Source organism: Microtus ochrogaster, chromosome 8 (genome assembly GCF_000317375.1).
Source record: "Microtus ochrogaster isolate Prairie Vole_2 chromosome 8, MicOch1.0, whole genome shotgun sequence".
Lineage (NCBI taxonomy): Eukaryota > Metazoa > Chordata > Mammalia > Rodentia > Cricetidae > Microtus > Microtus ochrogaster.
The window spans coordinates 71,041,635-71,067,973 of record NC_022015.1 but is presented as its reverse complement, the minus strand read 5'-3'; the positions used below and the strand labels follow the sequence as shown (position 1 = coordinate 71,067,973).

General features: G+C 46.5%; 1 protein-coding gene across 2 annotated transcripts in view; it reads right to left on the bottom strand.

The window, feature by feature from the left end:
• Cnnm1 (cyclin and CBS domain divalent metal cation transport mediator 1) overlaps nucleotides 1–26,339 on the bottom strand; it is a 62,891-nt gene that overhangs the window by 14,586 nt on the left and 21,966 nt on the right. The window contains exons 2-8 of one of the 2 annotated variants that reach the window (XM_013348192.2): nucleotides 23,179–23,322; nucleotides 20,317–20,457; nucleotides 18,863–19,032; nucleotides 17,000–17,099; nucleotides 16,488–16,535; nucleotides 12,229–12,291; nucleotides 3,857–4,020 (exon numbers count right to left, since the gene is read on the bottom strand). In XM_013348192.2, coding sequence (XP_013203646.1) covers nucleotides 3,857–4,020; nucleotides 12,229–12,291; nucleotides 16,488–16,535; nucleotides 17,000–17,099; nucleotides 18,863–19,032; nucleotides 20,317–20,457; nucleotides 23,179–23,322 — 830 coding nt within the window. The remainder of the gene's footprint in view (nucleotides 1–3,856; nucleotides 4,021–12,228; nucleotides 12,292–16,487; nucleotides 16,536–16,999; nucleotides 17,100–18,862; nucleotides 19,033–20,316; nucleotides 20,458–23,178; nucleotides 23,323–26,339) is intronic. The other variant, XM_005352318.3, reaches the window with a different exon arrangement.

Genomic DNA, 26,339 nt, shown 5'->3' with positions numbered 1-26,339 from the left:
AACCTACACTGTAAGGGACCTGTCAAACATAAGCTTAACAATGATGCTTACAGGACAGACAGGCAGAAAGACAGACAGACGACAGACAGACAGACAGACAGACAGACAGACACACACACACACACACACACACACACACACACACACACACACAATAAACAAAACATAAAAACCCAAGACAAAACAAAGCCACCAACCAAAAAACAAGACAAAATTCACAAGGATTGGTGGCTTCATAATGTATTAATTTCTACGAGTCATGGCTTTGTTTAAAAATCTTTCCAAAAAAACCATAAGATGTGCCTTTCTATCTCATTTTAAACTTGTCTTGAAATCATATTTTTCTTGAACTTTGAGTTTATTGGACAAAGACTGAGGACCATCTGGGGTTTGCGCCCCGTGAAAGCCCTTCCCCATATGGTGCTCCCTTTCATTCCACAGGACAATATGGCTCAGAGCACTTCCCTGGGATGTCTGAGGCCCATGTCCAATCTTTAGTACTACACAATAAAGTAAGAAAGCACAGAGACTCTCCTGGTTAAAGAGGTGGGAGCTGGGAGAGGAAGGTGGGGAAAGTTGCCTCAGCAAGGCTCTGAGCATCTTCTGAATCGAGAGGAGCTATCTTTTTTGCTTACATTTTAAGAACAATCTTACATCACACAGCAAATGAGAAAACTAAACCGTAACACAATTGTCTTGAATTTGAAAAGTGCCCCTCAGTAGAGCTAAATGTTTACTGAAGCCACGGGTTTGGAAAGAGTTTGACTAATGCTTCAATTAGACATCCTCAATTTTAAAATGTTTAGGTGCAAAAAAAAAAAAAAAAAGAACTCTGTTTGGTATTTCCTGGCAGCTTGAACCCAAACACAATCCTCTGATGTAACAAAAAGAACATATAATTCTCAGTTCTCCTGAGAATTGGCCTTGGCTTTGGGGTTCCACTCCCTCTTCTCAGGTTGGAAAAGCTTTCCCTGTTATTTGTGGAAAGTCTCGTTTTCTTAGGTCTAGGAATGGGAACGAGTTTTAGGAAAACCTTCACAGATTTCCTCCGTCCGAGGGCTTCCTCTCAGTACGTTCCTCTGAGGAGCTGCCGCATCCAAGTCTGTCTGATTGCTCTAAGTGATCTCGTCAGGACGAAGACCCTCGGCTCCCCATAGCTCCTTATTTAAACCCGATGGATAAATAATCTTACTCACTTTTTACTCCAAAGCAGCAAACCAAACTGTACACTGACTTTTTGAACTTCGGCCATAAATGGTGCTGTATAATGCCCAAAAGCTATAATCCCCTAGGAGAAGGCATTCAGCGGGAGGGCTTCGGAAGGGCTTTGGGTCTTAAGGGTGGTGGGCGCTGTGACTTCTCTTCTAAAGAAAGGGCTTGCCTCCTTTCTCTGGTCTCTAACACCCGAGGACACAAAGGACACAAAGGCTCTGAGGAAGTGGGCCCTCCACACATACTGGCTCTACAGGGCCCAGACCTTGGACTTGCAAGCCTAAAGTATGTAAGCTGTACATACTATGGTGATTTGTGACGGTGGCCTGAATTGACTTCCTGAGTTGAACAGGAAATCCCAAGTTGGGGGGTGGGGTGGAAGAGAAGGACTCTCCTTTCCTTTTCCCCATCCAAACGTTTTAAAATTGAGAAGGGTGGCCAATTAAACACTCTTTAAACCCATGGCTTTAGAAAACTGTTAATCCTACTTAATAGTTTTTTTTTTTTTAATACAATTGCTGGGGCAATGCACTAAAAATAGAATCCAAATTCCATATGCTGCCCCAGAGGGCCCAGGGGTTCTGCTTCTGATGCTCCATTCCCATCTCACACCAGCGTCTGCCTCTGCTCTTCACAGGCCAGTGCCCAGATCCCTGACCCCCCCCCCCCCAGCACTGTGGTTTCTATTCTGAGCATTCGCTCTCCTTCCTTCGTCAGCCCTCAGCAAGCGTCCTTCCCACAGCCCACTCTGAGGGCCACTTCAGAAGCAGCCAACTTGTCCCTCCCTGTCTCTCTTTATGCCATGGCTCTGCCATCACCACTTGAGCTTATCTGGTTTATGACACACTAACCTGTCTCCTTCACCCCTGCTTTGGACACACAAACTCTAGAAAGACAGCTGTCGCAGTAGCTCATCCTGAAATCTGAGGCGATACTCCAAGAGCGGAGCTAGCACATCGGCCCCCCTTGCCACCCTCCTCCACCTCTGAGGAAGGTCTGCATTAGCACTGAGAGGTCTCTCAGGCTGGATGCCACAGGAAGTGAGGTGAGCCTCTCTGCTCTCAGGCCTGGCAGCGGTCCAGTCTCACCTGCCGGTGGTGCTCAGCTGGGCCGTGATTGCTTCTGCCTGGGTGAACTTTTCACAATTCTCCCTGAAGCCCAGTGACTCCAGGGCTTGGACTCCAGGAGCAGACAGAAGCGTCAGCTCTGAAGTGTGACTCTATCGGTTTTTAGCCAGATGGTCTTGCCTTCAAGCCTCAAAGTCATGTGTACAATGGGAACGGCAGTAGAACCTACCTGAGGGGATGGTGGTGAGGCTCAATGGGTGAGTCAGGCAAAGGAGTCAGTGAAGACCCCCGCAGAGCGCTCTGCACCCAGCCGTCCTTACCCTGCCCTGTCTTAGCTAGGGTTTCTATGGCTGTGAAGAGACACTACGGCCGTAGCAACTTCTATAAAGGAAAGGTTTTAACTGGGGCTGCTACAGTTTCCGGGGTTTAGTCCATGATCGCCACGGAGGGAAGAAGCATGGCGGCATGCGGTCAGACAGGCTGCTGGAGAAGGAGCTGCGAGGTCTACACTTGATCCACAGGCAGCAGAAGTGAATGCCACACAGGCCCAGCTTGAGCATCTGAGACCTCAAAGCCATCCCCACAGTGACACACTTCCTCCAACAAGGCCACTACCTCTTAATAGAGCCACTCCCTATGTGCCAAGCATTCAAACACATGAGTCTATGGGGCCCTTCCTATTCCAACCACCACATGCCCACCAGGCAAGCTCTGCCCCTCTGCTGGTAATGTCTAGTGGTTTCTTCTTTTCACAGTTACTTCTACTGGCTATCACTAACGTATCTGCAGAGTCCTGGCACGTAACACCAGCCAGCACACCCCAGAAGTAATCCGTGCTTTGGGCAGGAGGACATGACCTTCTCCCACTGTGGGGTTTCAGTGCCTGGCAGTTACCAAGTGTACTCGCTGGGTGTTTCGTTGGACTGGGGTAAGTGGGGCTCCAGCTAAGGTGTCAGCACCATGTTGATAATGGTTTGCTGGATGTTAGAAGAGAAGAGAGAAGAAAATAAAGGAAAGAAAAAGAAAAGAAAAACTCAGTAGAGTAAGAGAAAGGGAGGAAATTTGGATGACTCCCGGGTACTGCAACCCTAAGGATAGATCTGAAGAGACACCAGGCTTTTTCCTTAAGTGCCTGGTTCTTCAGTGACCCATTTTCATATTATGGCTTAGAAATATTATCATATAAGTCAATATACTGTCGTAGAAGATTATCACAGTTTTTCTGTACTCTTGATTTATTTATCCCTTGCCGACTGACCTTGAAAGAAAGGAGTACAATCTCTCTGGTGCTAATGGCAGGGGTCCAACCGAGACAGTTCTGCCTAGAAATGGATCTCAGGCAAGCTCAAGCATCTCCCTTTAGTTTGTGCCTTAGTGTCTCCACATGAAATAAAGGATCAGGAGTCTTAACTGTGTCAAATGATCAACAACAACAACGAACAGTAACGATCACACTTACTAGCAGCAGGTACAGCCAGGGAGGAAGTGCCACGCACTGTGACACTGGGACTGGAGAATGGGATGCGGCTAAAGGTCTGTCTCACTCCCCCAGCCAGCTGCCCTCCTGGACGAGTTACCTTCACAAACTGCACATCGCTGAGGATGTGCACCGAGTAGTCAGGTGTGTAGAGGTTGTTGCTGCTGCTGTACAGCTGTGTGTTGCTCCCGCCAAAGTCACTGCGCTCTCGGTTCGGAGACTCGGAGCGATTCAAGCCGCTGCAGCGAGAAGGGGACCGGTTTACTGCAGATGGTGAGGAAGAGGAGGGACGGGCAAGAGAAGAGAAGAGAAAGGATGAGAGGAAGGAGGAAGAGAGAAAGAGGTGCTGTTTACAGAGGTCCCACGGCACTACCAGGCAGTGGTGGCATTGCGAGGACAGGGACCCACACCCCACTAGAGCCCAGGGAAGCAGTGGCTTGTTGGTATCGCCTCCTGAGAGGCACAACCTGACCTAGGGAGGAAGCCAAAGTGCTTGCTTTTCCTAGATGGTGGGCAGAGGTGGGATGCTGTCTTGGCTCAACCTCAAGTTAGGTGTAGGACGACCCCCAAATACACAAGGATAGCGCTATGTACATGGTGCACAAAAGAGACCCCTCTATTGGGGCTAGGCACTGCACACACAGTGCAATAACAAACCCTTTTAGAAAGACCAGGGTCTTCTGTTTGTCGTCAGAATCACCTGTCACCACCATGGCCATATTTTAGTAGCGCTAACTTGGGTCTGCCTCAACAGTGGCAGGTCCTGGACCAAGAGTGTAAAGAGAGGTCCACAAGCCATAAGGGTAAATGCTTAAAAGTTGTATAGCATGTTAATGTGCAGTTACATTGTTTTGTCCTTGCCTCTCACAGCTGTTTATAACAACCTGCAAGGCAAGGTTCAACTCCTTGAGTTTTGTGGCAGGAACAGGGCTGTGTGGGGTGAGCCAGGCTCTGGTCTCAGGACTTCTGGATTCAGTATCTTTCAGGGACGGTTAGTTGTGCAGCTCTAGGACTCTGCATGTTTGAGATGTGTAGCAGGACCTAACTCCCTTCGACTCTATGAAGGTCTTGCCTCATACAGAGACGCAGCACTGAGGAGAGCCACAGTGGTCCTTGAAAATGTGGGTCATGTAAAGGCTCATTCTGGCATAAATGGAGCCTGGAATAATCCACAGACTTTCTGCCAAAGGCACAAATGTCTCCATAGCTTCTTTGACTATGCCATTTGGACAGTGAGCTATCTCTCCTAGGACCAATAGGGATGAGGAAGCTGAATGTGACCGTAAGCATTGTCTCAGCCATGGGACAACCCGACTGAGAGAACACAAAGCCCTTCTCATCCCTCTGTTTCCCTAGTGATGCCACTCTGCACACCTTCCCCAGAGCCCAAAGAAGCTGTAGGCTTCTCAGGACTCAGATGTACTTCAGAGAGCTCAAGTGAAGACTCAAAATTTTCAAAGATTTTTTTTTTTTCTCAGAGCGAAACTTAGTGATTTAATTCTGCCCCCTGAGATGATGCTTGTGTCAGTCAGGATGTCTGATCAGCACTGGAATGAGTCACAGAGCTGGGCGATTAGTCTGTTTGCCAAGTCATCGCAGCTTGGCAAACCACATAGCGAACCTATTTAAATAAACATAGATCGGACACTTTCTCTCTAGAACCACAATAATCCCTGCTTTTGTATGACTACAGAACTGAGGATCTCACTTTTATCTCAGTTATCTCTGCAAATGCCATTTACTTGTGATTTGCCATTTGATTCCCCCAAGAAACTTGGGAACCAGCCCTGACTCCCCTGCTCACTAAGGACCACACTGAGACCTGCCATTGGCCTCTAACCCAAACAATCCTCTGCTCTCTCTCTCTCTAGTCAGGGACAGTTGCCAGCACCTTGCTTGGGTCACAATCTGGTCTCCTCACTTCTAACCTCAAACAGCAGGTTTCCATCTATGGGGTGCATTCCAAGACTCCTATAGGTGTTTGAAACTCTAGTTGTACAAACCCAATTCATATGCTGTGTTTCCCTACATACATATGATAAACTTTAAATTATAAATAAGAGATCATCTACCACTATGTATTAGCTAATAAAACAGAATAATAATACACACAAAAATAAAAGTTGTTTATACACTATGAATTCCCTATTTCTTAAATATTTCAATTTAATAATTTATGGATCTTGATTATCATCAGTGACTGAAATCATAAAAAAAGGAAGTCTGGATAAAAGGAGACCACTGAGATCCATTTCCATAATCCATTTCTGATTCTATCTGTGATGGGGGAGAGTCTTCTGTTTTGTGTTAATTTTATTGGTTAAATAAAGAGACTGCCTTGGCCCTTTAATAGGACATAAAATTAGGTAGGCAGAGTAAACAAAACAGAATGCTGGGAGAAAGAAGCTGAGTCAGTCAGTCTCCATGATTCTCCCACTCCAGAAGACGCAGGTTAAGATCTTTCCTGGTAAGCCACCTCGTGGGCTACACAGATTATTAGAAATGGGTTAGCTCAATATGTAAGAGCTAGCCAATAAGAGGCTGGAACTAATGGGCCAGGCAGTGTTTAAAAGAATACAGTTTCCGTGTAATTATTTCAGGGCATAAGCTAGCCATGTGGGCGGCCGGGTGCCGGGGACGCAGCCCCGCTGCTCCTATTATAACATATCTGAATAAACTCAGACTGCTTGCTGATCCCCACTTTCCTGACTGATTTCCTCTGGGGCCACCTTTTCCTCTCTTGGCCTCTGGCCTCCTTGGTGTCCTCAATCACGTAGGTGTCTCTCACTGAGAAGACACCAGTCCCTTGGTTCCTAGCCCTGCCTCCCAAGGTTGCTTCCTTCTCAATCCCTAGCTGTCACTGAAGAGGCTCACTTCTCTGAAGACCTCATCTGGGCACCCTGAGAAGCTCCTCCATGTTCACTGTGGCTGTCCCTCTCCTGTCCTTCAAAAAGCACTTTCACAAAAATTACACATTCTTTAGATCTGCCTAACTCAACATTTAGCGAGAGTAGAGACCTGGCCTTTCCTGGTCATCAATATATACCCAACAGAGCCTGACCAGGACAGGCACTCAATATAAATGCAGAGTGGAGAAATATGACCTCGCAGTCCTCGAAACGGTTTTAATTTAGAATCTAAATTCTGTATAAAAAGAGGTTTTAGAGCTCCCAAATGGTCTTGGGGTCCCCAAGCCTTTTCTCTGTAAATTATAGTCATCTGGAAAACTCCTCTAAGAAGCTATGGTTGGTAATAGGGTACCAGAAACACACCCAGATGGAGTTAAATCCAAGAAGCCTCAGGCCTTGGCCAGCAGCTTAGGGGAGAGGTCAAGGACACCAGGACTCTACCTGTCTGTTTACAGGCGGTCTTGGAGTCAGTGCCCTGGAAGTTGCCTATTCACGGGTGTGGGTGGACCAGACTCTCCAGAGCCACTAGGACCCACAAGACAGTGACAGAGGATACAGTGACCACTCCAGTGACTGCGGATTATAAGACTGTGGTCTTGGTCCCTTAAAAACAAAGTGATGAGTTCTGGCTGGGCTAAGTCTATCCGTAGCTATTCAGCGTGGCAGCTGACAGCCAGAGCTCCATCCTCTAGGGCAGTTGTGGGGGTAACAGGTAGTCTTGCAGGAGGGTAGCTTCTTTGGCATACGATCAGGGTCTGGAAAGTTGAACCCTGACTCAGTGGGTCTTGGCTTCCACTCAGCTTAGGCACAAGTTGGGGGAGAAGATGTGAATCCTACCTGTGGCTTCAGCTACCCTGAGGCAGTATTGTGGCATTTTCTGTTTTTTTCTGGCCAGACAGGGGTCTCACAGCCCAAAGTTTCTGCCCCAAATCCTTATCTCAGGCCATGTTTCTATATATATTTGAAAAGAATCACAGGGAAACAGAACCTATCTTATCTGTTGAACTTTTCCCATCTGCAGAAGCGTCTGCCTGAATCACCTCCGGGCCTTGTTGGCAATAGAGGCAACCACCACATCCTGGTTCCCCAGAAGCTCTCACCATACATGAGCATCTAGGATCAGGAGTCACCCTGCTTTCTCTCAGGGACTTACAGGTCAAGCACAGTTACATACGTTGTTGTTGTATTGAAGGAGGAACATATTTTTAATTTTTAAAAAGTAAACGCACCATTGGATGTTTGTTTATAAAATCCCAAAGATTTTCAAACACCAACAGATACAATTGTCTGGTAAAAGGAATTTTTAAGGGAAAAAAAGAACCCTCATTTTGTGACAAAGAAAGTCCCAGTTCATCTGAACGCTGTGTAAGATGGATGTTCCAGTGTCCCCGAGCCTGACATTCCTCAATAGGTAGGATGCTGATGACTCGACATTTTGGTAATTGTGCACACACACAACTCTGAGGCTTCAGAGCCAGGGGAATGGGGATGGAAATGCTTTTAATAAAGAAAGAGAAGAAATCAGTAACAGACGAGTGTCCCAGCAGCATGGCAAACTAGTTCAAGTTGTCTAATTCCCCTTGGCATTTCCTAAGAGCACAGAGGCACAGCTTGGGGGACGAAACAATGCGGGAAATCCCAAGTGCAATGTGAGGGGGTCGGAAAGCGGCAGATCAAACAGCGGCACAGAGTAATGCTGAGCACTGGGCACCACCAGGAGGCGGCCAAGCGGCCAGCGCCTTTGGCCTGCTTGTGGTATTATACCACTGCTGGCTCCGGGGGCTACTGGGTGGAAGGGGCACCGTTTTCTACTCCGCATCACTAACTGCTCTGGAAGATTGTGGCAGACCTCCGTCCTGCAGCCAGTGTGTGGCCATCCTGCAAGAGACGTCTGTCCTAGCTTGCGGTTTAGAGTGCCCAAGGCTGGGTGGAGAAGATATTGCTATAAAACTGGGGGAGGATGGGAGGTGGAGAAGAAGATTTTCCAGAGTAACTGCTGCTGCTGGACAGAACCCCTTCACTCTGCACTAATATTTGGGCTTGAAGACTGCCACCCGGTTCTGGGACTGGTGCTTCACGCGTACCTACTTTTACTTAGGGAGCCTTCACAACCCTATTCAGGGAGCAAAACTCAAAATTCACAAGGATGATGCTTGACTCCCCTTGGGAGCGTGAAGATTTGGAGAGTAGACGGGCTCTGGGCCTCCCTGTCGACATCTTTTAGATCATCCTAGGTTGAGGGGGAACAGCTTCCTTTGGTCACGGTTACTACCACAGGCCATCTGTGTTCCCCAAATTGGATGGGGGGTGGGCTGGGGTTTAATTACATAGGCTTATAAGAGCACAAACTAAGATTATTAAAATTCATCATCCTTTGGTAGTTTTCTAACATCAGACAACCAAATGCCAAGAGCCAGCTCTCAGTCAAGCCCCATGCGAACTCTGCAAGTCAGCCCCAGTTACGATCCCAGATGAACTTGCTCACGTTTCAAGGAGCTTTAATGGTTCCCAAATGTTCACTACACCAGAGCCAACCCCAAGGAATAGTTCCACTTGCCACATTGTACAAAGCCGAAAGATTATTTTTAGGGACTCCTTGTATATTCTGGGAGAAGACGCCATCATCTTTGATCTCAAAGAACATTACGGACAGACCATTGAAGCCTCAGCTGTGGCTTCTCCCCTTTCTCCGTGTTCTTGTGGACTTGGGAGGATTGCCACGGGAAAGCCAATATTATCTCCACCAGGAGAAGGATGAAGGAATGAATTTGGTGGGAGGGAGTGATAACTGCAGTGGGGCCAATGAGAAGCTCCATTTTTAAACAAAAGCACCTGCGAAGTTAGCTAATTGCACTGTATTCTGGAGGTGATCCATGGACCACTAAGCCCTCCTTACTCCAAACTCAAAGAAATGCCCTATGGATAATGATTTGCAATCACATGCTCAATATTTTTGAAATATTTGGTACAAGGACTCTTGGACTCAGTCCAGTGCGAGCACCATATTCATTAACATGGCTAATGCAAGCATACTGAAGTCCTCTAGGGGGCGCAAAATGCCCACATGTGGAGATGTAGTATCTGTCCCAGGCAAGAGAAAGCAGGATCCAGGGACCTGGATGCCTTGTCCCTCTACCTACTTACTACAAATACAAGACTGACCAAATGGCTTAATTTCTGTGTAATTTCCCTATAATAATTTCTACCCACCTCCCAAAGTGGCTGTGGGGAGTAAAATAAAATGATGATTTCTTTTTAGAAATCTCCTAACTTTTAAAATTTACTTTTATGTGTACAAGTGTTTTGCTCGCACGTATATATGTGCACCACAAAGAATGACTGTTACCAATGGAGACCAGAAGAGGGCACTGGATCCCCAGTACCTGGAGTTACAGAGGGCTGTGAACTGCCATGTGGGTACTGGAAATTCAATCTAGGTCCTCTGCCAGAGCAGCAAGTGCTCTTAACCTTTGACCTCCCTTTCCAGTGCTCTGATTTCTTTTTAAACTTGTTGATTTCTAGGGCCTATCTTTTTCCCTATGAAAGACAGGTTAAGGCTTACTTAATAAGTATACAAGTTTCTATTTCTTGAGCAGAAATCAAGACTGGGACCAGAAGGAACCCAAGACTTCTTGAGAGAAAAGTCCTAGGCTTGCCACAAAACTCCCAGACTTCTTTGCTAAAATGGGTCAGAAATAAGAGTGACAGAGGTCATGTTGTTGTGTCGGGTACTGAGAACGTCACCCAGTTATTGTGGAGGCTAATGGTTGTCTAAGGACAGAGACCAGCAGCAAGAGTGGAGGAACGTGCAAAAGGCGAAGATGTTGGCTACTTGCTTTCTCGTGCTGCATCTATGACTGGTCCTCCCTGCAGAGCTGAATCTATGACTGGTCCTCCCTGCAGAGCTGCATCTATGACTGGTCCTCCCTGCAGAGCTGAACCAAGACTGGGAAAAGGATAGCCTCGTTCTCAACTCATTTACTGGTGGTTTCCTGTTGGGTTGAACATCCATAGTCATGGAGAATGGGGAGAAGGTTGAAAGAGCTCTCTGGGGCACACATCAGCCAGATGTGCAGGAGAAGTTCTGCCTCTGGTGGGAGAAGGGCTACACAGAGATCAAGACTGTTTATTCTCTGACTTTGGGTTACACGAAGTTTTCATAATAAATATTGGTGAACTACCACTATCCTTTACGCTGGGAAATTACAACTTACTGGGTTGTCTGTCTAGTTGAGGGTTAATTAAAAAGAAAAATATATGTCTGCTTTGATTCTTCTGATTTAAAATCTTGTAAAAATATGCAACCCCCCCCCCCCCCGTTTCTGTAGCACATTCACAATGCACTCTTGGAATTCTCCAAGATTTGAAGGTCCATGATGTGGTCATTTCTAATTTTGCTGGCATGTGGGGTTAGACCACGTAGCTGGTGTGGATACCAGATTGGCGACTCCCATCGACTGTTCTAGCCTGTAACTGTTGGGAAGGCATGAACTCTCACAAAAGAAGAATTTCATTTCTTAGTGGAAAATTACCATCCACAGAGAGGGAAAACTTGGGTGAAATTTGAGAAGGTGGTTAACTTGTCTTGAACAGATAAACATGGGAACCAGATGGTTTTGGATGGGAAAATGCGATTTGGGAGAGAAGTTAAAATAACTATGTTTGAAGTTGTAAATATGGAGTCTGAGGTCTCAGGGTATGGTCTTTCCAATGTAGAAGGTCAACTGACCAGACATAACTGGGTTTTGGATCATGGAGGATATGGTGGGTGTGGATAGGGAGCCACAGAAGAAGAAACCACAGGAAACTGGACTTTTTAGCTGCAGGAAATTGTAGCTAATACATTCCTGCTCTGGTTCTTACTCCATGGTACTAAGAGACCAACTCTAGAGATACAAGGGATAGAAACACAGCTATTTAATCATTCAGGTTTACTCTACCCAACTCAGTCACTGGGTTACTGAGCACTCTATTAGGCTTCACTTGATTAAAAAGAAAACCATCAAACTGTATTTCATTAACACGAGGAGTTAAATGTATAAAAGCTACGCGGGCATTTTTACATACAGTAGCCTTTGTGTAGGGGAAGCTCCCCTCCACTCACAACACCTTTGCATGAGCAGAACCACAGGAAATGCAGCTATCCCTCAGTAGATTGCTAGGAAGAGGGGGATGGGCTAGCAGCTTAGCTAACTACATGGTAGAAAAAGAGGTGGTAGGGATGTAGGACAGCGTTCCATCATTTCCTCCTACGTTTCTCCTCCTGTACTTTTTATCCCTCCATTCTGCAGAGTCAAATTATGTGGAAGAACTCACACTAGTCCACACTGCAGCCATTATTCCATGCACATACACAAATATATCCTGGCAGGAAAATTCCTAACTGATACTGCTGGACCAGCCTGCTATGCAAATGAGTGTTATCTGTGCGATGCGCTATGCCTTAGTCATTGGAGTGCCCGTGGGCAGAGCCCAGCTCTCATGTAGGACAGGGAGGGAGAGCAGATGCCTCCTGCTAACCCCACTGGATCTACAGAGACCCGAGATACTCATGCATGTTTACCTGGGGAGCCTGCCAGAGAGTCCCCTCTGCCGAAGGCGAAGGTACGAGACACAGAGACGGGCACTAAAGAGTCGGGGGGGGGGGGGCAAGGACATGTGAGTAGCAAAGGGGAAGATAAACACAAAAGAAGAGAGACAAAGAGAGCAAAATGGGTGAGACAGTCTGTCCCTGGTTCTTCACAATACCACACTTCTTGGCAAAAAGTAAACCTTGCTTCAGAAAGCACAGGAATTGTGTGTTTACGAAGTCACCCTCCAGAGAGACAAAATAAAATGAACTGAAGGTCCCCTGAAAGGATGCAATAATCTCAGTGGGACTCACAGATGCCAGTGTCTGGCGCAGCCAGTGCCCTTGGAGGGAACACGTAAGCAGCTTTTTCTCTGAGTGCCCACCTCCAGCAAATCTGCCAGAGCCCAGCACCGTCCCCTGCCCTCCGCTCCCCCAGTTGTCTCATGTAGCCTGCTCATACAGGAGAGCCCTCGGGCAGACATTCAGAGGTCAGGAAGCCAGGTGCATGCTCCTGGGAGGGCATCCGCTAGGAGGTTAGATCCCGCCTGGGCTACCGGGTGACGCTATATTATATGGCACAGTGCTGGTGAGGACCCGGGCATGGCTAGAGGCTGCGGGCAAAGGCTGAGCAGGATTCTAGTAGTTCAACTGTGAGTCAGCTTTATGGATCAGATCACAGTTACTTCCTAGAAATCACAAGCATTCCGAAGCACCTCTCTCTTCTTCTCTCTTCTCCTCCCTTCTCTCTTTCCCCAGAGGCAGAAATGGTGGCAGCCATCACTCGGGCCTCGGTGGAGCAGACTGTACAGGGCTCCAATTCTTCCCACCTATTAATCCTGATGCACTGCTCTACACAGGATGTCTGTCTGTCTTAGCTGGCCGTTCTCAGAATCCCTTCCCAGGACCCAAGTGAAGCTGATCTGCAGGCACACTGAAAACAGGCGGCTTCTGCAGCTTTCTCTTCTGTACCACAGATTTGATCTGAAATTACCTATCCATGCAGGCCAAAAGGAGGGGATTTTTGTTTGCTTGTTGTTTAACCTATCTGATAACCATTAGTTCCGTCACAGGATGTTAACGAGTGTTTGGACAGGCCTCTGTTCTGAGACACACTGGAATGAGAGCGTCCCATTCTCCAGTTCTTTCTAAATTAACGTCCACTCTGCTAAGCAGGCCTGTTCTCTCCACTGCCTACCTCTGTGTGCTCCTGTTCTACCTGAGCTCTTGTGAGGCTCCTCTAGAAACCCGGGCTCCCTCACCATGGGTTCCTGGCAACCAACATCAAGGCAAGGAATCGAGTGTGAGCCTGGCCCGATGGCATGCCTTTAATTCCAGCATTCAGGAGACAGAGGCACACAGATCTTTGTGAGTTTTGATCTCCATAGCAAGTTCTAGGCTAGTCAGGCTACATAAAAGAGGGGTGGTGGTGGGCAGAGTGTGGATTGGGCTCCCTCTGCTCCACTCAGAAACACCCGGGAGAATTCTTTGTAACTTCAAGTTCAACTCTGAGGCACAGGTCACAGGTGTCCCTACAAATGCATCAGCTCACTTCCACCTCAATGACTGAGTAAGGCTGAGTAAGGGTCTTGCAGGGTCAAAGTCCTGCAGGAGTTTCCTCCCTGATGTTCTTGGTCAGTAAAAAGTGGAGCTGGGTGCCCCTGAGCCTTGACTTCAGCACCAACTTAGGGAACAACCATGGGGCATAGGTGAACTTTGCAGTTAGTCTGTACTTCACTCAGGAGGAAGAACTCGATGGAGGATGGACAGCAGCTCTTTCCCCTACTGGCCAATGATATTTATCTTTCTTGAATAAATATGTATAAGGCTCAGAAGCATGGGAAAGGAAAGAGAATTTAATGCTTCCCTTTAATTAGTTAATTGAATACAAAATATAATGACTCATGTACATGAAGATGCCGTGATAAAGCCCATTATTTTGTACATTTATTAAAAAATTAATAAAATAGCCGAGTGGTGGTGGCACATGCCTTTAATCCCAGCACTCAGGAGGCAGAGGCAGGTGGATCTCTGTGAGTTCAAGGCCAGCCTGGTCTACAAAGTGACTTCCAGGACAGCTAGGGCTGTTACACAGAGAAACTCTGTCTTGAAAAACCAAAAATGATAATAAGAATAAAAAATAAAATAAAATATGCATAAAAAGGCAACTATTGCAAGCTTATTCTTTTTTCACTGATAAAGTGAAGGATTCTTGACAGAACTAGACTCAGAGGAGTCCAGATAACACCTTCTTACTCAAAACTGTTTTTACATTTATTGGTATTTATTTGTGTGTATGTGGGTGGGTGGTGTGCCACAACATGTGGGCAAAAGTCAGGGATTTTTCAATGAGGGCTCTGGGGACCAAACTCAGCCACCGGACTCAGTGGCATGTGTCTCTCCCGGCTGAGCTGTCCTGCTGGCCCTCTTTGAAAGAAAAATCATATGAAGTAGGGGAGGGGAGGGGGGCGGGGAGACTTATGAAGCTCTCTCTTGATTTTCTCAGGGCTCTTTTTGAAGAACTGGAACAGAGTCAGCATTTCCAGGTGGCATCTTAGGGTGCTAGAGCAGCCTCTACTGTGTCACATGAGCACCTCCTTTCCTGGTCCTGGGAACTGTCTCTCATCTGTTCACCTCTCTATACTGAGCCCTGATATCTCTTTATATCAACTGTGCTTGACAGTCATTGGCTGACATAAATACCATATTACATCAGTTTTTCCTTCCTTCCTTCCTTCCTTCCTTCCTTCCTTCCTTCCTTCCTTCCTTCCTTCCTTCCTTCCTTCCTTCCTCTCTCCTTCCCTCCATCCCCCCTTCTTCCTTCCCTCCATCCTTCCTCCCTCCTTCCCTCCCTCCCCCCTCCGTCTTTCTCTCCCTCCCCCTCTTTCTTTCCCTCCCTCTATCTTTCTTTTTTATCCCTCCCTTCTATGCTTTTCTTTTTCTTTCTTTCTTCCTTCCTTCCTTCCTTCCTTCCTTCCTTCCTTTTTTTTTTTTTTAACAGATCTCCTTATACAAGTTCTATGTCCCTGGGGAGAACAAATACTTAAGACTTCATTTCAGCCATCTGGTGGGCTAGGAATTAAAATGACACAGTAAGCTATTCTATCATTTCCATATAGCAATTGCATTGCAAAACATGGATCTAAACTCTATCCATTGTGCTGTGAGAACTAGTCAGGACACAGGAGTGGTCCTGTCTAGGTAAGTCATCAGCTGGCTGGGTGATATGGAACAAATTGCTTCTCTACCTCTTCTTATTAAAAACTTAATTAATAAACTTTTTTATTTACCTGTTTTTGTGGTGCTGGGATTTGAACTCAGGGCATTGCCCATGCTACACAACTACTTGACCACTGCTCTATATGCCTAGCCCTGTTTTTCATTCTGAAGTGACATCTACCTTGCTCTGTTCTTGGGATATCAAGCTCCAAAGTCCTCTGATAAATTTCAATATATGACACTATTGGAAATCTCTTTTATGATGAAAGGAAATATCCCATTTGATATTAAAGTGGCCACCACAGTGCAAAATTTAACCAATGAATTTAAAGGAAATCTAGAGAAAATTCTTGCTGAATCACAATAGAAGCCATGCCTTCTACCCACAAACACACCAACTCTGCACAGAAAACAGCAAGAAGGTACAGCCCAGAAGGGCAGATCAAGCCAGCCATCAGCCCTGTGCCAGCCCCCACCCCCGGGCAGCATGCAGGGCCAGCTGGCAGCCACCTCCTCCCCAACCGGAGAGGTTGCAAGCAAGGAAAGAGCAGTAGCTAAGTAGCAGATTGCACCAGCCTTAGTTTACAACGCAGAATGCCACAGTCACGTTCCCTGAGGACAAACTTTACGGACAAAATCCCAGCACTCCAGGTAAAGGCCAGGGATGAATGATCACTGCAGGGAAGGGAAGACTGGGCTGTTGCCAGAGCACACAGATCAGCTGCTTGCATTTCTTAGCAGGTGGTAACTCATGGTGCTGGCAACCACAGCACACACCTACCCTCCTCTACTTCCTTTTATCACTTGGGTGTGAACAGAGAAGCCACAGCTCACATTCCAGCCACACACCACTTAAGCCTCCATGCTCTGTGGGTACCTGGTGGGAGGCCCTGTTCCTGGCAGAATATTGCAAAGAGGCTGCCAGCACTTGTGTTAGCCCCGCCCATGTTCAAATAGCTTGGCTCAGGGTCCCAAAGTGGGCTGAGGCAGGGCCATGATGGGGAAGACCAGGAAGGGGTTTGAGAAATACATACGAAAGACAGAGGATCCGGCCAGACTTCCAACCTTCCGCACGTCATTATCTAAGGACAGAAGGATGCAGTGGGGTTCAGAAGTAATTCAGAAAACATAACTTTTTATGGGAATCTCCACTTCCACTCCACCCCAGGACCAATTAACCCTGCAGAAATCAGGCAATCAAACAGGGGGGTAGGGAGAGGGGTAAAAAGTGAAACCACTTGTCTTTTCACACTGAAGAATACATTCTCCACCCCAACGCTTGCTATGTGATTGCTTTTTCCTCTCCCAACTCAATTTTCTTCCTCTTATTTAAAAAACTAAACAAAACCTGACTAGAAAGTTATTTTTATGTTCATCTGGCATGAAGGAAACCAGATCCAAAAAAGTTAAACAGCTTATTCGGAGGGTCTTTAACAGGAGTCAGAAGAGCCAACGGCTTGAGCCTAGATTTTTCTTGGTGATCCTCACTGAAGCAGTAATAAACTCTGATAAACCCTGATAAACTCAGGCTTGGGGACTGGAATACCTGAGCAAGCCGAGGTCATGATGGCAGGAACGCCGTAGTAGGTAAAGGCTCCGTTCTCAAAGCGAAGGCCTTCCTTGCCAACCTCCACTTCCACTTTACCCTGGAGAAAGAAAGTGTGCAGAGGCTGTGAGGGGCACATCCAGGGTTTGTTTCCGCTCACACCCCATGTGCTTTTCTGTGTGTGACAAGAGGACCCCCATTCTCACAGGGCAGCATTCATCCCCCTGATTTACAGGACAGGACCTCCGGCCTGAGAAGCCCTTTGCAGTGAACTCGTTGCTGTCAATCCTGGGGTAGCAAGCACCTGGGCACTAACAACCATGCTTTCCGGACACACGGTCTTTCTGGAACACAGGTCTAAAGCACCAGGTAAGCCAGAGCCCTGTGAACAGCTTCACTGACTTGGTCCCGATGAGACCATTTCCAAGCCTGGATGAGACAGAATCTGATCTTGTTGAACTCATCGTTGGCAACAGTGACAATCAGTAGGAGAGTGTACAGCCTCATCCACACATTTGATACTGTTGTGTGCACCGTGTGGACGCTCTCTGTCAGCCCCGCGGCTTCACAGAATACGTAATGTTTTTATGTCTCTTTGACAGATGCAGTGATTCAGGCTCAGAGAGGTTAATTGGCTTGGCCAAGGTTTGTTAGCAATTGGAAACGATGACATTTTAAAGGCAAATCTTTCTAATTCCTGAGCCTGCCTACCTTTCTTCCACGTTTTGTTCCCTTCAGCGTTCTATTTGAAAATTTTTTGTTAAACATAAGAAGGCTTGCATGTGTCCTTGCATTATAATAAGATATATTGTTATATAAACAACACACACACACACACACACACACACACACACACACACACACACACACATGAACAGGATCCATCTCCATTTCTCACAGTGAAGAAGGTGGCCCCACATTTTGGGGAAGAACAATTAACTTATTGAGGTTATTTGGAATGATATATATATATAACACAAACTGCGATTCTGGAAGGACAGACTGAAGTGGACTGTAAAAACAGGCTATTTCTAAGTTAATGAGATCTTCATTGCGATCTTAAACCCATCACTACTGGGAAGAGACATGGAGCCAGTGACAGGGCTTACGGTGGGGACCAAGACAGGGCACAGCTGTGCTCTTGCCAAGTGGTTCTGCATAACCCAAACCCAGTATGTAGATCAAACTTTCCTAAAACCCAGAGCTATCCTCCTGCCTCTGCTTCTTGAGTGCTGGAATTACAGGCCTGTGAAACCATGCCCAGCTTTGATACCTACTTAAGATAGGCCTGATAAGATATCCAGGGCAGCGAGTATCTTTATGAATGTCCTGGGGAAGTGTGATTTTTTTCATGCAGTCATTGCCTCCCTTCCTGACCCTCTTCAGAGAGAGGTGTTTCAGGGGACCACAAAGAGTGAAGCACAGTGAATGAATGTGCTCCACGTGCTCCAGGAGGCAGAGCGAGGACCAGCATGGATGCCAGAGAAGCTGAGATTCAGGCCGACTGAAGAGAGGTTTGAACAAGAATCATCTGCATTCCAGGAGGCAGCAGGGGATACCCAAGCAGATCCCTGGAAATATCAGAATTCCACAGGGCTCTTTCTGTTCAGAAGCAGAAAGCCGTACTGAATATACACACCCCTCACTGACTCACAAACATGCCTGAGTGCTCAGATGAAAGACCACCAAAGAAACTATGACTCCCAAGATACCATTCTTTCATGCTCGTGGCCTTCCTGTGTGTAATGCAGGATACCTACCTCATTGGTACCACTCCCTAGGCAGCTTTCATTGAGAGGGGACAGCCACGGTCATTCCCCTTTACCCTGCAGATCTTTGGAAGTTCCCTGACTTTGCACCCACCTGTAAAAGCAACACAAAATAGTCCACGGGGCGGCTGCGCTGGTAGAGGTAATGTTCTGGGGCTTTCTTATTTCTCTCGTCAAACTTCAGCTCCTGGATCACGTTGGGATGCTTCAGTAGCCGGAGCAGGATCTTCTCCGAAAGGTAGAGAGACTTAAAGGGCTCCACTTCTAGAAGGCAGCAGGGGTTGGTGGTAGATGTCAGTGCTTCTACACCTCCCCCATTCCAGCAGCAAACGCTGGGAGGAGGCAAGTGCAGCACCTGGGGGTTCATCTCGAACAAGCACCCTAAGGAGGTCAGGGTTCTGCAAATTCCTTGGATTGAGGAATTTCAGTCTCCAGTGTGTACCCTGGAGCCTTCTGGGGATGACTGCGGCCTCACTAGCATTTCAGGAAAAATAGGTCACCATTTGGGAAATGTCAGTTTTGCTATGAATTTTCTCCTTGTCTTTATTTAGAGTTGGAGCTGGGCAACTAAGTCATGGACACAACAAGGTCTTAAATTTTACAGTAGATGACACACAGAGAACTGAGTCTGGTTTATTTGCTTTACATTCACCTGCTGGATAAAATGAAATCCCAAATCAATGGAGACAGGTAATTATCTAAATAATAAGCTATCAGTAATGTAAAATACCATTTATCATACTTAACCATTAATAGATGTTATATATTGATATATTGATACTTGCAGTATAATGCTAGGCAGACAAAGCTTCTTTGCTTTGGGAAGTTGGTCTATGATGTAAAGAAATTTATATTTACAACAAGATTCCATGTTGAAAACTCTACTGTAGGGAGGCTCTACCTTATATTTGCCCACCTTTTAGCACCTGGAACTAGCTAGCACTCGTTATACCCTCAATAAATAGATATTATATTAGCTAAAAATGGGACGTAGTGATGGATTGATCATTCTAAGTCAGCATATTAATTAGGGCCGAATGAAATCAGAGAGTTCAAAGGCAAATGCTGTCCTCTTCACAAAAAGGAGTTCGACCCTTCCCCTGCTTTTCTTTCCAAAGGTACCAGGATTTCCAACCCCAGTTCTCAAGTTTGTGAACTCCTAGTTCACAGGCCTATCTGACTCCCGGAGGGGATGGAAAGGCTTGTTGCTTGCTAGGATAATGCTCTTCCTTCTGGGACAAATGCCCTGGGGCACCCAGGTCCCAGCAGGTTAGCCTCAGGCTCCAGTAAGCAGAGGAAATGAAGTACCACGGTGGTTTCGGTGGTTTCGTTAGCCCTTTTCTGGAGGAAAGGAGAACACTCACTTCCTCTCACCAACACAGCATGGGAGCCTGGGTCTTACCAGGTCACACCACAGGAGGCAGCCTTGTGGTTTTCAGTGCCAGGGGCACACAGGAGTGGGGGTGGAGGCTATTAAAATATGTGGTACCTGGTGTTACCCCAGGTTCTACTAGAAGTGCTAGGTAGGGAGTGGGCGGGGCAGTCTACCTGTGGCCATGAAGCGGTGTGTGGCAAGCAATAGCTGTGGCGAGATCTTCACTCTGATCTCTGAGTCCGAGAGCTTGAACAGAGAGAAGTCATGCCGCCTCCTCTCCCGGTGTGGGACCCTCTGCTTTTTCCGATTGTCAGCTATAGGGGCACAGGGGAAAGATGACACTCAGAATCATTGTTGGCCTTTGGAGGGTTACACAGATTCTTTGGGACCCCATACATTCTGCAGTGCCAACTGTAGGCGGCACAATGGACTCTCTCCCAGGAGGAGGTGGCAGGCAGCAGATGGTTTGGCATTGTTTGTGCTTAGGTGGTGGATGAACAGGGGAAGAGCTGCCTGGGGGTTCCTGTTTAGGCTGGTTCCCTTCCTGATGGCTGTGCAGACTCTCTTATACATCAGCATTTGTGATTGTTTTAATCCATTCAAGAGAGCTGTGGTATTTAGTAGCTTTTCTACCCATGTAGTTATTGCAAGACCTCGACAGGCAACTATACATGGCAGCGTTCATACAAAGTCATACAAACATGATCTGCTGGTATTCTTGGCATTAAGGGGTTTGGGGTCTCTCCTCTGTCATCTTACATCCTTCAGAGCTGGGCTCACACAGTCTCTCTCCTGTGGGCTTAAGCCATGCTGTGAGAGGTTCCCAAGGAATGTCACTGTTACCACTCATAATTCTGCTTTTCCTCTGGAGAAAGAATCATGGGAAATACAAGAAACAAGAAGGGGAAGGGGTAAGAATGAATATCTACTTTCTAAAAGCTGGTTATTCAGGTGAGAACTCTGCAGAGCCTGGAACCTCAATGTAGTTTATTGCTTTTCAGAAGGAAAAGCCTACATAGTATACACACGTAGAGACACGCATTTATGTACAAATGCACATGCATATGTGTACACATATACATTGAATTTTTATAAGTGGAGGAAGTGTTTACTTTGACCACTTCTCTTTTGCTTTCCCTGAGTGTTAAAAAAAAAATCAAAAATGCTAACCCACCTCATCTGTGCTGAGGGGGGGAGGAAAGCGATGTGTCTCTGTTCTCAGCCTGGAAAACAACAGGGCTGCAGGGCCTTGTGATGCAAGTAGACCAGATGCACTAGAGACCCACAGACTGCGTCCTCACGGCAGGAAACCAGGACCCCAGAATCTAGCTTCCTTGTCTCCCGCTCTTGCTCTCTTTGCTTGGAGCTGGCTTCATTTGGGCCTTTGGATTTTCTCCCATCTACACGGCTCTCGTGGGTCTGTCTTTGACTCTGGGCCTTGGCAGGCACCTGGCTCTGCCTCAACACTATTTTTGCTCTTTTGGAGAAGGTGGGGAGATTCCATCCCAGGTGTCCAGATTGGGTAAGAAGTCCCAGTCATGTTAGAAGAAACAGCAGTGTTCTGGGCTCCTCTGCCTTTTCACAGCTCTTGACGAATCAAGTTATGAGTTTCTTTACAGGGAATGGGAACCCCTGGCCCCTTCTAGAAAGAGCCTCATCCAGAAAATGAGCATCAAGCAGAGATTAAGGACCCATTTTCTGTGCTCTCATCCACGAGCGGCCCTCTGGTTGATACGACACATTTGCTTATGTGTCTGTCAGCATGTCATTAACCTTTCCTAGTAGAAATAGCCCTATGATCTCTCCATTACCTTGATTTTAACAGTGGGTATTTGAAGCATTCGGGTCATTTAAATCCATACCCCAGGAAGAGACTACTCATTTAGCCTGCCACCAACTACTAATATTTTAGTGCAAAGGTCCTTATCATTTTACATTCAGAGATCCCTGGGATTTCTAGAGCAAGAGTGATGGGCAGAGAAAAAGAAGGGAGCCTGGAATGGGAGAGATCCTTTCTGAGCTCCGCCTTGTTTGGAAAAGCTCAGTACAGATCCCTGAGGGGAGGGGCTGTGACACTCAGCTTATTCTTGTTCAGGGCTGGCCCATGTTCTAGATTTGATCTTTTCTTGGCCCAAAGGTACCACTGCCATATGGTAGCAAAGCTTTTCGCTGTGAGGAACAAGTTTCTGGAAGACTGTTCTGGCCAACTGAGGCTGCTGACCTTGAATGAGTTATCCCTGGGAAGGGCAGGGGATGGCTACCTTAGGAGACGAAACTCTGAAGAGGAAACATTTCCTGGCCAGAGACTCCCCTGGGTTTAGATAACACCCTAGTTCCATAGACAAAGCAAGGCCTTGTACTGTTGGAAAGCAAAGTTTTGATAAGGCTCCTGAGTCTAAACTGCCCGTCACTGCTGAGTAGTCCATATTGTTCCTGAGGGGTGTAGGGAGAGGAAGATCTCGAAATAGAAACAGGAATAGGAGTCACACAGGGACATAATCCAGGGGGCAGGAAGGAGAGTGGGAAACTCAATGGGGCTGCTAAAAGGCATGATGAACAAGAACAGTATCCAGCAAGGACCGTTTAAGTTTTTGGCTTGGGCAAAGGGCAATGCCATGACGGTGTTCATTGCTCACTGGTGGGTTGGGTGTGAGTGGAATTCCAAGGGGAGCTGGGCTCTATGTAGACAAGGAACTAACATGAGAACCCCTGGGCCTCCTCTTGGGCACAATGTATTTCCCTTAGTCTTTTTTTCCTCCCATTTGGAAGGCTAGGCTATCTTTTCCCAGTTCTGACTGTGTTCAGGAAAGTTCCCTTCTGATAACCTTGTGCCAGCATGTTCTCAATGACTCAGGATGATCTGAACCAGGGTATCTTGCTGAGCTAGGACTGGGTAGAGGTAGATGATGCACACCGGTGCACACACTTGCCTTGAGACCCTCTCACACCGTTTATCAAACTGATGCACTCCTGGGGATTCCCCAAGGGCACACACTTACTGTAGAGGTAGTTAGATGACCCCCAATGGCACTTACTGTAGAGGTCAGTTTCATCCAGGATCTCTGACTTGATGATCTCTTCTATGATGTCCTCCAGGGTGACAATGCCCATCACCTCATAGAAAGGGTCCCCTTCGCCTTCATTGTTCACTCTCTGGACAATGGCCAGGTGAGACTTTCCTGGAGAACCAATGAAATCATAGTTAAGCATTTGGATCATTTTCAGAGAATTCTGTTTGTGAGAAAAACAATGCAAAGATATTATCCGACCAATACCAGAATTGAACTTACCCCAGAATCACCTGAAAATAGGAAATTTGTGTGCACGCTCTTACAAAGGAAAGCCTGGTACTTAGAAGAAATAGAGTTGTGTATTGCTCAGTGATAGGGGCGGAGTCTCAGACCTGAACTATTAGTCAGTTTCATCGTGTGACTACTGTAGAGTACGCTTGCGCTAGCTAGTTTACTGTCAACTTGACACAAACTAGAGCCATCAGAGAAAAGGGAACATTAACTGAGAAAATGCCTCTGAAAGACTAGGCTGTAGGCAAGCCTGTAGGGCATTTTCTTCATTAGCAATTGATGGAGGAGGGACCAGCCCATTGTGATTGGTGCCACCTCTGGGCTGGTGGTCCTGGGTTCTATAACAAAGCAGGTTGTGCAAGCCAGCAAGCAGCACCCCTCCATTGCCTCTGCATCAGTTCCTGATTCCAGGTTCCTGTCCTGAGCTCCTGCCTGCCTTCTCACAATGGAATGTGATACTTTAGCTAAACAAACCCTCTCCTCCCCAACTTGCTTTGGGTCATGGGTGTTTCATCATAGCAATAGAAATCCTAAGATGTACTTATGCAAATTAAGATGGTCATGACATCCCTAGATGACAATTTTGAGAGGACCATTCTACACAGTCTATTGCTGGCCATAACATCACCATGTGGCACTTGAATATATCTTATAATTTTAATTGGTACATAGGTTGGACACACTTATATGGTACAGTGTGACATTTGGGGACATTTACATAATGTATAATGGTCAGATCAAGGTAATTCATGTATCTACTACCTTGAGCCTCATTGTGTCTTTGCATCGGGTCCATGTATACTAGCTGTTTTGAAACACATGGTTCATGGTTGCCAAGTGTGGATACCGTACCGTATTCTGAGCCATTAGAAGCAACTCTATGTACCTCACCACTGCATCTATCCCCTTCTCTATCTTTCCCCACCCACCTCTCCTTTCTCCTGAAAACTGTCTATATCTGTTTCTTTTTAGGAAAGCCGTCAAATATATACACAACTGGTTACATTTTTTTTCTTTCAACGTTCACACATTAATAAGCATAAAGCTGGAGGAGACTGAATAACCTAAAAGAAAAACCAACGCTGGGGAAAAATTCCCTGCCTAAGTCAGTTTCCCTGCTTAAGTCACACTAGTTGCTGCTTTTGGGCAAATTATTTAACTTCCACTGAGTTGCCATCTCTCACGTGGAACCAGGGACTAGCAAAGTATGGTGATTCCAAAACAAGGCTGCCAAATTCCTGCAATTACCGCTATGGAAGGGCATGGGACCTGAACCTGGGATGGGTTGTGACTACTTGAACCAATAACACTTAAAGGTGTCCCGAGGCTGGGTGATAAAAGGCAACAACCTTTGCTGTAGATACCCTGTGAGAAGTCCGCTAACTACCCTGAGGCCACCGTGGTGTGAGAAGCCACCTTAAAAGTGGGTGCTACACGCAAAGTTGATTCAGCCTTTCTTGTCTTCTCTAGTGGTGGCCTGGGCACAGCAGAGCAAAGTCATCCCTGTTATACCTTTCTTAAGGCCTGGTTCATAGATGCCATTAGCATAATAAAATGGAGATTGTTTTCTACCTGTTTCCGGGGGTGTCTCGCTAGAATAACGAGCGCCCACGAAGTGGCCATGCAGCTGGTGGCTATGTCTAAAGGCTTTGTAAACTGTAAAGCGGCAGAGGCACGTGAGAGTGTCATCTTATTTATCAACTTGGCTGGATTGAGAAACATGTGGGAGGTTATTAAGCACACTTCTGGGTAAATCTATGAAGGCATTTGCAGGAAGGATTAACAGAAGGAGGAAGATCCACTCTGAATGCCTGTGGCACAACATGTCTCTGATATCCCAGATGGGATAGCAGGGAAGAAGGAGAAAGCCTGCATCCACAACCATTCTCTTTCTGCTTCCTGGCCGCCATGATGGGAACTGCTCTTTCTCCCATCACCATGCCTCCCCACAGGGACAGGACGAAACTATGAACCAAACAGATCCTTCGTTGTTTAAGTTAAATACCAGGAACTTGTCACAGAGACGAACATTCTAACATTGCAGGGGCTTTGTTTTTATTGCCTAATGACTTAGCAGCTGCTAACATTTATGGAGCTCTTACTACATGCCAGACATTATCTGTAACACTCAACACCCGCCAAGTTATTTAATCCTCAAAAGAGCCCTGAGGTGAGGAGCAATGTTACACTCACTGTGCACAGAACTGAGGCACGAGTCGGGTTAGTGATAGGCCTCGGGTTGCACAGTCTAAAAGCGGCAGAGCTGGACTGCAGCCCAGGAGCTGGCTTCAGTCCTAACCTAAGGCCGTCCCTTTCCCCCTTTTCTCCTGATAGAATTGGACCTAGGGGTTCACATGTGCTAGGTGAGCACTCTATTGCTGAGCTATATCCCCAACCCCATTATTTTAAGGTTATATATATTTTCTTTTTTATTATTTATAATACCTGATACAAAGAAAACATAGTGTTATTGAGTACTGAGGGCATGCTGACAGGAAACTCGATTTATACACGCCCAGTTCATATGTAATCTCCTTACTCCCCCTCTTTCTCTGCCCCCCTTCTCCCTCCCAGTAATTTCTCTTTCCCTTTCCTGTGTCTTCAGTTCTCAAATGAATTGAAAACACAGCGACTATCATTTTGCAACTTTTCTGACTTGTTTGTTAGGGATGAGAACAACGGAGGGTGTGTTGTAACTGCTTCCTAAGTTTTGCAGGGGTTGACTTAGTCTTAGAAGTTTAGCTCATGTTGAAAAGACTGCACATAAGTGCAGTGCAAAATATTTTTCCTAGACATCTTCATAGACAATTCAGAGGCCTATTTTGAATGTAAACATTTGTGTGTGTGTGTGTGTGTGTGTGTGTGTGTGTGTGTGAGAGAGAGAGAGAGAGAGA